Source organism: Platichthys flesus, chromosome 9 (assembly GCF_949316205.1).
Source record: "Platichthys flesus chromosome 9, fPlaFle2.1, whole genome shotgun sequence".
Classification (NCBI taxonomy): domain Eukaryota; kingdom Metazoa; phylum Chordata; class Actinopteri; order Pleuronectiformes; family Pleuronectidae; genus Platichthys; species Platichthys flesus.
The window spans coordinates 21,443,744-21,456,617 of NC_084953.1; the positions used below are offsets into that span (position 1 = coordinate 21,443,744).

The 12,874-nt window shown below is 41.7% G+C and overlaps 1 protein-coding gene across 1 annotated transcript in view; it reads left to right on the plus strand.

The window, feature by feature from the left end:
- The window catches only part of atp10a (ATPase phospholipid transporting 10A), a 36,957-nt gene that overhangs the window by 5,583 nt on the left and 18,500 nt on the right, over window positions 1-12,874 (plus strand). The window contains exons 3-10 of the mRNA XM_062395584.1: window positions 722-807; window positions 3,981-4,087; window positions 4,166-4,297; window positions 4,516-4,646; window positions 5,878-6,130; window positions 6,536-6,753; window positions 6,832-7,026; window positions 10,179-10,737. Coding sequence (XP_062251568.1) covers window positions 722-807; window positions 3,981-4,087; window positions 4,166-4,297; window positions 4,516-4,646; window positions 5,878-6,130; window positions 6,536-6,753; window positions 6,832-7,026; window positions 10,179-10,737 — 1,681 coding nt within the window. The remainder of the gene's footprint in view (window positions 1-721; window positions 808-3,980; window positions 4,088-4,165; window positions 4,298-4,515; window positions 4,647-5,877; window positions 6,131-6,535; window positions 6,754-6,831; window positions 7,027-10,178; window positions 10,738-12,874) is intronic.

The window sequence follows — 12,874 nt, forward strand, 5'->3', positions numbered from 1 at the left end:
ACAGATACAACTTATAATTTAATAAATATACCACTGAACAGCAGAATAATCAGTTTTGATAATCAGTTAAAAGTTAAAATATGAAATATCTTAATGTCACTGGGTTTAAAGTACAATATTTCCCCCCCCATAAATGTTGTATATCTGTACCAGTTTGGATGTTTTAAAAATTAAGGGAAGAGTTTAAAAAGTCATGAAAAACCTGAAAGTTGTGGGAAATAGAACATTTTATTTTCCTGGACTAGAAAAGTTTTGGATTTACCTTTTTAAGATACATTTATATGAGAAAAGAAAAAAAACACCAACAAGTACGATGTAAGAGGGCAATATAATGAGAAACACTAATAAATCACACATATACTATAGATGGGTAGATTATTCTCAACAGTCCAGTTAGAGCATTCAACCATAGCACAGCAAAGAAAACTTGAAAATTCCCCAAGACAAAAATTCACAAAAATCCTATCAGTATCTAAACATTTCAAAAAAAGACACAGACATCACAAAATTCCACAAGACATCACTTACAGATACATTAGTGCACTTATCCTTGTTATTAAGTAGGTACTGCATTCTTGAAAATTTGCACATGCAAACTAGACATTGGAATGTAGTTTTAGTCCAAGTATTTGTCAGGGCGCCATCAGCTCTTTTTGGTCAGGAATTGTAAAATTGTCATGAAAAAGAAAAAAAAATGTATTTACATGTTTTCTGTTTGCAGGATTGTGATTTCGACCCTTTAAAATACAACAGCGTAATTGAATGTGAAAAACCCAACAATGACCTGAACAGATTTCGAGGCTACATGTGAGTATTTCCTTCCCATGTGTGTATGTGGTTGGCGGACGCCCACCATCTGTTCAGACTCGGAGATGCTTGGCTTTTTAATTTGTTAACTCTCATTAAGGATTTCATTTTCACTTGGTAATAAATGAATGCAGATACATTTTGTTCAATGTTGAGCTTTGAAATGGAAATAATGTGAAACAGCAGATTGTTGACATGCCTGGAGATTCCAACCTATAATTATGACTCAAAGTTTTTCCAAATCAAGATTACAATTTGCCTTCTTGGGATGCGGTGGCAGGGTTTCACCCATTTGACCGTGCACGTTTTTAGATACATGTGCTTTTTTTAGAAGCAGAATAAAATGAATCATCAGCTGCTCTTTGCAACCTCATAACAAAAGCTGTTGTATCTGTAGGCATGGAAAATAGCTGGTCCGTTCAGTTATTTAACACAGGGTGGCTGCAGGTCCTGAAACTGTTTTAAAGATAGGGTTGGTAAGTTGTTTCTGAAGCACTTTTGATCATATTTGTCTGGTCAGAATGAAAAGATTGGCTGGTGCTCCTGTCTGTTACTGACCTGCTGGCCTTCATGCACCCTGCCTGTGCTCTCATTGCACTTTACCAAAGTCTTCAGTCTGAGAGACATACACCGCTGAAGCAAAGGCGATAGAAGTTGGCTAATCATGTAAAAGTCCGCAATTAGCAGCTGTCAAGCATTTTGCGTAGCTTTGTGGCTTAGCTTTGACGAGAGGGCTGATGGGAGGGGGTGTGATCTATCTGTTGCTCATTTTCAAAGTCTAGCGTGCTTTTTCCAGGATTACCAAACCTATCTTTAAAAGTTCTTAAATTGAGATTGGATAACTCTTAATTTTTTAGGCATGTCACTGTCAAAGGTCATGCAAATGTTTCTACTCTGCCAGACCAAAAACGTTCTGGTATGTGCTGCATTGTTAATCTATCTATGGTTTAGGTCTAACTGATGTCTTTCAAGTCAGCCTGCTAGTTAATAAATGGACATGGGGAAATGCATGTTTGAGGAGACGAATACTTGTGGTGGTGAAAGCCAGTGCCTGGAAGTGCTCAGGAAGGAAACTGTGTTGTGTTTTGAAAGTCTTTCAAACTTGTGACAATGTGGATCAATGCGTTGGAGTCAGTCATAAGTATGTTCACTTTGAACAAGTAGATTTTCACTTTGGTGTAGTCTTTGTCTTTAGCTGTCGGCACCCTGTTAGCTGCAACAATGTGCCGGTCACTCAGCTAATTTGCTGTGTTACACCGAACTTCATTTTTGTCTCTGTTTGCAGTAGAAATGCTCATAGTGGTTAAAAGAAAAATCCCACACAGGAACACTTAACCCGGATAAAAACCAGTGTGCTGACTAAACATAAAAGAAGTTTTCACTCTTCACTCTGCTCTGACACACGTACGTTTGTGTGAGGATGAGAAGACGAGCAGTGTCCTCTGAATTGACGGTGAACCCGCCAGGCTGACCCGCACTCGCATGATTATGACATGTATTCTTTGCTCAGAAGGAGACCAGATGCTGCAGGTATTCAGTTGCCAGGCTACAGCGGAGCACAGACCCAGCATTGTCTCCGCAGTGTTTTATTACATTACGACCAGTGGCACTGAGTCTGATCTTTCAGCCTTCTTGGAGAGGAGCATTATCAATTTCTCGAACACTGTGCGTTATGAATGAGGACGAGGTTTGTGTAAGATCATTGACACTGACATTAATCCATATCGGTGCTGGTGTGTCATGGGGCCTGCTGTCAGAGGCCAAAGGATGAACGATCCTGTTAGTAAACATGCTAACAGCTACGTGGCTTTGAAGGAAAAAGAACAGGAATGATTAAACTCTGCTCCCAGCTAAAGGAGCTAATAGTCAACTAACACGTTTGTAATCCTTGATATAGTTATGGAATTACGTCTGACAGTAAAAGCTCAGCTCACCCTTACAACACTGCTCTGACTTAACGCAGCTCAACACACATCTCGCTTTGAGTTAAAATGCTCAAAGTAAACTTCTTCCTTTCTTCTTTTCTGAGAGCTGGATTCAGTCTTTATATGACGGTGGGGTTTTAGATGAACCTGACAAGCTTTATAATAGAAGGTCTGAGGTGAGATCTAAGGGTCAGCGATGAAGCAGTGAATTGCTTAAATGATTCAAAGCCCGAGGGGGTTTTCTGTGGTGCAGCGCGTGCTCAGTGCTTCTTTATCAGGGGGGATTTGTGCTGAGATAAGGGCTCTTGCTAAGGGAAGTCCATGATGCCTCGGAGCGTGATGGATTGAGGCGCTCAGCAGAATAAACTGATGTTGGCTTGGTAGCTCTGGTGTGGAGAGATACTCCATTTCTCCCCGCAAGCATCACTATTTTTCACGTGAGTGTAAAGACATAACTGAGTCGTTTCACCTGCGTTTGATAAACCTGTGGACTACAACTCATCGTAGGGCTGGATCCCGGACCTGAGCCAATTGGGACCTGGGCTGGATATGGAGAATTTTTTTAAACGCCTGGTCAAGTTTTCTGATGTTTGTTCGGCTATCTACTTGATTTTTTTACTCTGCACATGGCAGGAATCAGGGAAAACAAGAAATAGCCATGCATTTCAAGGACAGGGTAACAGACTCATAGCAGCTTATATCAACTGCATCGTGCTTGAGGGGGATTCAGAAAAAAAATCCACTGAAAAGCCTACTGTTCAGGTCGGGGTCTGTTAGTTTTGTCTCAGCCCGGGACCGGTTCAGACAAAATATGCCACCTAAGCCCCAGTCTATTGCATAGTACTGTATTTTGCTCTGTGTTGGATGGCTTAAAACCAAACCAATGAAACTGGCCTCCTTTGGGGATGGAGAGTTTCCTCTACCGGGGCTGCCTTGATGTCTCTGTCTGATTCTGACACTCCACTCATCTCTTTAAGCTTAGAAGGCAACCTTTGACCTCACCACACTTTAATTGAGCAGTTTGGCTTCTCCCTTATTAGCACCCCCCTGGCATGAGGGCAGCTGCTGTTGGGCTAACATAGCGATTATGGTGTACTCTTATTTTACTCCAAAATGTACTGTGTAGGGACAAGTATTCAAACCATAACCGATGAAGAAGTCTGTATGGCATAATCAATGTCGAGTTGCACTATCACACATCGGTGTACTGCCCACGCCTAACTCACGGTAATATTAATTCCTTGACAGAATCCATCGAAGCGGCAGAAGAGATGCACTTTATAAAGAAAACCTGCTGCTGCGAGGCTGCACCATCCGCAACACAGAGGAGGCCGTGGGGATAGTCATTTATGCAGGTAATCCCCCAGAGTAGCTGTCACATCCACACTTGACCTTTAACCTTACTGCATCTAACACGTTGTGTGTCTTTGCAGGTCACGAGACCAAAGCCATGCTTAACAACAACGGCCCGCGCTACAAACGCAGCAAACTGGAGAGACAGATGAATGTAGATGTGTTCTGGTGTGTCATCATCCTGCTGTTCATGTGCCTGTTTGCTGCTGTGGGTGTGTATCTGTTTCAGAGTTATGTTTACACTTGTGAGTGTGGGAATGCCTCTGGTTGTATGGAGAAATTTCAATTTAAAAACCTTCATTTGCTGGATTTATTGGAAACAAAAGATAAATCTCACATAAAGTCTGGTGGATTGTGTTTACTGTGCTTCAATTCATATCTTCTCGTTTATGTGTTTATACGAGTTGACCTTGTTCTGTCGTTGTTCCAGGTCACGGGCTGTGGATGTTTCAGTACGGAGATAAGAGACCTGTGTTTGACGTTCTCAGTCCAGAGGGGACAGACTTATCACCAATCATGTCAGCCATTTATCTCTTCCTCACTTTGATCATCGTCTTTCAGGTACGAAATGGGGCGAAACCCAAAGAGACACAGATATATAAAAGACGTACGATATCACGTTAAGTTAGAAATATTTGATCCCACTGTACACAAGCATTGCTATAAACCAAAAGCATCGGCAGTAGTTATTATATCCCCAATAGGTGTGTGTGTGTGTGTGTGACCTCTAGATTCTTTCGTCACATTTGGTGTAGAAAAGGAGAAACAAAGTACTTTTCATGCTGCATATTAATCATGACCAAAGAAGGAAAAAGTGCTACCTGGCAGCTATTGTTTTCTTTTCTCTTTGCATGTAAAAATGTCAGATCAAATGTCACCCTGTCCTGTGTCAAATGTTTCTGCTGAAATAAATGAGAGGTCAATGAAGATAGCAGCATGGTTACACTGTACAAACAGGAACTGTTTGAGGTTGGAGACCCACCAGTGTTGCCAGACGTTGCCCGATACACTCTGAAATAAACACGCGTCCAGGCACAAGCACTGTGCATGCTGACCTGCCCTCCCAAAAGTTATGACTCATTTCTGCGGAACCACTTTCCACAAATGTTGCCTGGTAATGTCCCAGTAGGGAACAATTTTTAATCAATCAAGCGGCTACTAAGAACTCATATAATTTATTTATATAGGTTTTTGGCTCGTAGCATTGCTAACTGAAAAGCAGTGTGTATAAAATAACCCCTTCAACAACACCACCATGTATTTCATACATATACCACTAACCTATTTCTACTGGTAATCTGTCACTTTTTGCTATGAGCTGTTCATGTGATGATTTTAACTATATTTTATCTGCATGAACCGTTGATTTTCACCTTTGATGATGTTGATTAAAGATGAACAGAGCAAACAATACTTAGGGGTTACACTACTCACCACTTTTCTTCCATCTGTGTTGGTTTTAAATGATGTGCCATTTTTTTCCATGTGTTAATCCTTTGTTTTTACATATCTTCATTTACCCTTTGTTAAACATCTCAAGAATTTATCCATATCTTTTGTAATTTTTATGTTTTTAAGTTCTACCTGGGAACTACTTTTCACATATTCATTTAAACTTGTATTTTCAGGTGTTGTTTGAAATGATGAAATGTAGATATCACTGCCTGCTCTGTGTATGTGTATATATATATATATATATATATATATATATACACATCACAATGTAGGCTGGAAAATGCTGATGTTCAGCTCTATCTCTTTCTTCTCTAATAAACCCTTTCTCCTCTCCAAGGTGCTGATACCCATCTCCCTCTTTGTCTCGATTGAGATTGTCAAGATCTGCCAAGTGTACTTCATCCATCAGGACATGGATCTGTACGACGAGGAGACAGACTCTCACCTGCAGTGCAGAGCTCTTAATATAACCGAGGATCTCGGCCAGATGCAATACATCTTCTCTGACAAGACAGGCACGCTGACGGAGAACAAGATGGTGTTTCGCCGCTGCACTGTGGCAGGTGTGGAGTACTCCCATGATGCCAATGGTGAGATACACACTGCACAAACACATCCTCACAAAAGCAGTTACCAGTCATTGTCTCTTTACTTCCCTCTTAATCCACTAAGATTGCGGCAAATAAAAGCGTGTTGTTTGACGACCACCTAACATCTGAGGGTTTTCTGTAGAGCTGACAGAATTGAAAAAGTTTACTAAACATGTTATTTCTCAGCCTCTACAGCAAATAAAAACATGAATTAAAGATGTTTTATAGGTTAAGCATTTTGCTTTCATTGTAAATCATTGAAATTTCCCTGAACTTTGCGAACATCTTACAGTTGTGTAAGATAAGCATGAAGATGTCACACCCGGTCTTAAAATCTTCTTTAGTTTTTCACTATTATCTCATGCGGTCCTAATGGGTTAATAATGAAAAGTGTGTGTTATCCAGCTAGGAGACTTGCTATGTACCAGGAGATGGATTCTGAAGAAGAGGAGTGCACATCTCACGGAGGCACCCTGCCCAGGCGGGACAGCGTAGCTAGCCACCACAGCGCCCCAGTGGTGCTGCGATCCCAGAGCACCAAGTCCCATCGCAGGACGGGCAGCAGAGCGGAGGCCAAGCGAGCCAGCATCCTGTCCAAGCACACGGCCTTCAGCAGCCCCATGGTCAGTGGGCATCACTGTCCCGCTGTCACACTGTGTGCTGTCTGCTCTTCACTGATAAAATCCTCCTCTGTCCCGCAGGAGAAAGATATCACCCCCGACCCCCAGCTCCTGGACAAAGTCAATGAATGCAGCAGTCAGATGGACTTCATGCGCTTTCACAGTCAGCCAATGTCCCAGCTGCCCTCTGACCTCTCAGATATCATTGATTTCTTTATCGCTCTCACCATCTGCAACACGGTGGTGGTGTCCTCCCCCAACCAGCCCAGGCAGAAGGTAAAACTCACCTCAAGACAATCTCACTATCAATCCTTCTTCAGGTTAACACATTATTTCGTCTGATAGACTGCCTAAAGGCTTTTCTTTATCACATTAATGTTGGTGTAACTGCATTATAAATAATTGTATTTATCAGTAATTTAGATGGAAACTTTCGGATATGACACATATAAAGGGTTGACTCCACTTTGAAAATGTACCCAGTGAATTTGGATGTAATTTTTGAAGCAAGTTTGCCTTTATTGGATTGTAGTACTTTTTGTTTCCTCCATTTATATTCAAAAGACTTGTTGTGCTGGATCTTTATCGTAACATTAAGTTTTGAAATGCAGAGAGAAAATACATGTTTAATGCCACCGCGAGTCTGAATCGACTACCAGTGAGGTGTGTGTCCATGCTGTTGAAGCAGCATGGACACAGCAGCATGGACACAGCAGCATGAGCTGACCCAACCCTCACACACATCCTGCAGGAGAGAGAGATATCTGTATTAGGAACAGTGGAAACGCAGCATACAGAATTGTCTGATGAGATCAAATGTGCAAGAGAGCTTTTGTGAAGCGATGATAGATTATATATTTTCTAAGTGTTTTCAATAACAAGAGCAGAATTGAAAAATGTTGCATATGGTCAATATAGAATCTTTTAAGTTCTTGTTTCTTTGTTTGCATCTTCAGATCACTGTCTATTGGTCGGCAGGCTCGTAGTCTTGAGATTGATATCTAGAAAACTATGGGTTATTTCATGGAGCATAAATATCCATTGGGCACTAATTCTCTTGATATTCCTAAGCACTAACACAAGGCCTTCTCTAATGTCTGATTTCTCTTGTTTTTTTTCCTTTGACCAACATGGTAGTAGCCTGCATCTTTTGACAAAAGGGTTCAATCTGTTATTTTGGCTACTCTTACTATAAAAACATTCTGAAAAGCACCCAAACATTCCTAAACGCTCCGTACGCACAAAGCTTTCACTGTTTTGTTGCCTGTTACTGGGATGTGCTTTCTCCAGTTGCAGCTGTGTATCCGTGTTTTGTTTTGTTGGTCTGGGTGTGGTCGTCCTGCTCAGGGGTGATATCCTCTTCTCGCCACTCACTGTGTGCAGCGCCTCGCTGACCTGCTGTTCAGATGCACAAATCACCTCAGATATAGCTTTACACTGTGACACGTTATTTATGTTGCTGTGTTTCTGTTTGGAGATTATCTGATAATATGGAGGGAAATGTAAATTGGCACAAAAGCACTGTCTTTGATACAAATGTCCTCTAAGTTTTTTTTTGTCCTTTATTTAAGTGTAATTGTTCACATTTTATTATGATTCCTTCCCGGCTAACCCAGCACCTGAATGATTTATATCTTTATGTGTGAGAACTCTGGCTCCGGCTGCCAGCAGACCTCAAAGTGAGTCACAGTCTCTGCTGTCGTGCTGCAACACCTAAGGATAAAGGATTGGCTGAAGGATTAAAGCCAGGAGGTGCATTTTCATCAGTACAAAAGTCTTGTATGCCACTGAAGCTGAGGCTGGTTTCCCAAACACAGCACTTTGCTAACGTTTGAGGCACTTTAGATGTTTAAGATTCTTATCCATCACACAATAACATTCAAGGTGCTGTATAACAACATTGTTGTAACCCCCACAAAGACGGAAAACACTGATCTCTAGATCTACCTGAGCCCAACTGAGTGAAAGTTTACAAGCTTTCAATGAGGTTAATTGATGAATACATACCGTTCATCCCACTAATTTTAATACTATTATAAACCTGTGTTTTTGGAATGGGCTGTTTTCCTGGCCTCTGGTGATGCTTGTTGCTGCTTTCTTTCTGAGACCGTAAAAATGTAAAAGTACAGACCGACTGCTGGACTCAATCCACAGAACTCTGAAACTGCACTAGCACCGAAACTGCACAAAGAGCAGTTCTCCTGCTTACTTAGAGTTGAGTGTAGCTCGACCTAGTATGCAGAGTCTGAACTGGACAATCAGTTGTCATTGCCGTTGGCCCACTGTCAATTATTGTCACTAACATTAACGAGTCCAAGCAGTAGCTGCCTCACGGTTTATGAATATGAATGTATTGCATGTACAAATTGCACCAAATTTGGCAGCGCACTTCCTTGGAGGTGAGAAGACAATTATAGTATAGATATTGTTTTATTGTTCATTTGCGTTTAGATTTGTTTGTGAAAAAAAGACAAAGACACATGACAGAGACAGTAAATACACACATGGGCTTGAATAGATTCAAACCACATGAAATGCCTGAAGCATTTGTACTATACTGTATCTTAAGAATAAATTATCATTAAAACCCTTTAACAAACTTCTTAAGCTTAAGAATTTATTGTAAGGTAAGGACTATTCCCTAGATGCTTTGTCTATTTGTTTTTATAATCTCTGTATTGAATGTTGAATGAGATTTTCTTCCAAAATTACCATTCAAAACACCCTCCCCTTCTCCAACCCTATAGTCTTTACTACACCCAATCCACCATAGCACCCAATCCCGCCCTCATTCTCACCCCAGCAGGCTTCACCGTCCACAACAAACTTCAGTAGAAATATCAACAGTGATAATACAGAGAGAAGAGAGAAAAGAAATAAAACCTACACACTCATACTCTCCAGTGGAAAGATTGAATCTCTCATTCCTACACAGAGAGAGCATGATGAGTCATTGTGGTTTATGCCAGTGGTTTTCAAGACTTCGTTTTTCATGACCTTTGACGCCCTCTATTAATGTACTGATGTAAAATAATGAATCATAGATTTTAAATACGAATATAAGACTGAAGTTACACAAAAGCTAAGCATTGAGCACATATTTAATCACTGTGATGACTGCAGCACTTCGTCAGAGAAAGGTTGAGCTCAGTTTTTTTTTTTTGGCAGCATTAAAGTAAAGGATCGTTCCCTATAGCCTGATATATTAATCTGATTAATGAATGAATGCAAAGGAAATACCGTTTCAACCGAGTACTGTGTTCGGAGGATACCAGCCCCTGAATGTCTTCTTCCAGCAGCAGCTCATAGTTTAACTCATATTTTCTTTACCTGATATCCACTCAGTAGCATGAATTATAAAAGGCTGAACATAAAGACAAATTAATTGCTAGTTGCTGCTTCAATCAATCTTGTTTCTCGTACTCCAGGTGCGCGTGAGGTTTGAGCTGAAGTCCCCGGTCAAGACCATTGAGGACTTTATCAAACGCTTCACTCCCAGCCGCTTGACGTCAAGCTCCAACAACAGCAGCTCCTCCAGCCTCATCACAAACCGCTCCTCCAATAAGGGCTGCTCCAGCATTTTGTCCTCCCCGTCTGCAGAGAGCACGCTCACCAAGCTGGATGAGGAGCACTCTCGCGGAGGGCTGGACCACACCTTCAGCCCCGCCCCGCCATCTTATGACGGTAAGGTGCTGGGCATGGAGGAAGGTGAGCTGCGCTACGAGGCGGAGTCGCCTGACGAGGCCGCGCTTGTCTACGCAGCCAGGGCTTACAAATGCTCCCTCGTTGGACGCCTCCCCGACCAGGTGACCGTGGAACTGCCACACCTGGGGAAGCTGAGCTTTGAGCTCCTGCACACGCTGGGCTTCGACTCCACCAGGAAGCGCATGTCTGTTGTGGTGAGACATCCTCTGACGGATCAGATCACTGTCTACACTAAAGGAGCAGACTCTGCTATTATGGACCTCATCAAACCATCCAGCACAGGTAGGAACTGAATTGTTGCCATTCCAACATTAGTGCACACTACTATCCCAGTCATGAGGCTTATCCCGGTTTTGATAATATTGGGGCTATTGTGTGTGTGCATACTTGTGAAGATATATTTGTCAGGACCAGTTTAAGCCTACAATCTTCAGAGGGAGGACATTTTGTCCGGTCCTCACTTTTAATGGGTTTTTTGAGGGATAAGACTTGGCTTTAGGGTTAGAGTTAGAATTAGGTTTAGGTTTGGGTAAGGATTAGGGTGAGGCATTTAGTTTTGATGGTTAGGGTAAGGGGCTAGGGAATTCATTTTGCCAACAATTTCCTCACTAGGATTGCTGTCGAAATGTGTGTGTGTTTGCCCTATGGTTAGGTTTAGGGTGCTGAACAAATTATTAATCGATGGTGTCGGATCATGAATCAGGTTGGTTTGAGCTCCAGTCTGCAGTGATCAAAATGGGATAAGATGTTTACATGCACCAGTATTTCATCTACTTAACCGGGGTTAATAAAGAAATTACATAGATGAATAAATAACAGATATTCTCAGGAGATTGTTCCAAAGAGTGGGAGCCCTGACAGAAAAGGCCCAGTCGGCCTTGGTCATTAGCTAAGGGCTTATCCAGGTTACAAATTGGGATATGTTGTCTACATGCGCTTAAACACAAAAAACGAATACTTCGTAAACCTGATAATACCTTGGATACTAGTGTGCATGTAAACGCAGTCATTGTGTCCTTACAGGGGAATTCATTGGTGGTTAGAGTTTGGAACCGAACCTCGGTTCCAAATTAGAAAGGAATCCAAAATGACAAGTAGCGGGTATCCGTAAAAAAAACAGAATTTCCGTTCTGCTTATCGCTTCCGAAACTGCAAGGACGCCGTACGTTTCTGCCAGAACCTGCCTACGTGACTACATCACGTACCGCGCAACAGCCTGTCCATTTGTTTAGACGTGACCTAGAATGCATGGCTAACAAACGATGTATGATCAGGCCCTGAGACGAGTTGTGTGGGTTTTCTTTTGTAAATTTGCCTGTTTACCACAAGGTTTTACAACTGCTGCCCTTGTGTAACAAGAAGCACAGCTACTGTGCATCGGTCCAGTCCAATAAAGGGCTTTTTGATAAATATATATATTTTTTTTACCTATTGGGAATCGAAATGGTGAAGCGTTAAAAAACCCGAATCGATAAGCAGAATCGGAATTGATCAAATTTAAACGATACCCAACCCTAGTGGTCGAACCCTCTTTATTAATGCTGTCAACATGACCAATGATGTGATTTCCAGATGCTGTGTAGCTACTGCTGCATTATGTCGACGGACGTCTCCACCAGAACTGATGAATCATAGTTATATAAATCATCTTATGAAATCTTAACATGTGCGAATCAGACATGTCAGCAAACCCTTGTCAGTCAAAATTGATGGATTGTTTTCAGTTGTAGCTGCTTTTGTGAAAAAACTGTGATTCTGCTGTGGATCAACGTTTCTGCACAAGGTCGGTGGGCTTTGCCTTTATAGAGCACTCAAAGTTCCACCCCCTCCTCTGGCCAACACCTCCCGAATCGATAAGCAGAATCGGAATTGATCAAATTTAAACGATACCCAACCCTAGTGGTCGAACCCTCTTTATTAATGCTGTCAACATGACCAATGATGTGATTTCCAGATGCTGTGTAGCTACTGCTGCATTATGTCGGCGGACGTCTCCACCAGAACTGATGAATCATAGTTATATAAATCATCTTATGAAATCTTAACATGTGCGAATCAGACATGTCAGCAAACCCTTGTCAGTCAAAATTGATGGATTGTTTTCAGTTGTAGCTGCTTTTGTGAAAAAACTGTGATTCTGCTGTGGATCAACGTTTCTGCACAAGGTCGGTGGGCTTTGCCTTTATAGAGCACTCAAAGTTCCACCCCCTCCTCTGGCCAACACCTTCATGCTTTCCACTGATGTAAACGTATAAGGAAACTTCTTATGTAAGGCCTGGTATTTTTAGAGCAAGTCACTGCAGCAAAACTCAATGCCTGCGTTGACTAGTGCCTGAAAAAATAATTCTGGGCTTCCTTGTGTATTTTGTCCTGTGTGTTTTTTAAAACCTTGTTCCATGCTCTGCACGTTCTTTAACAT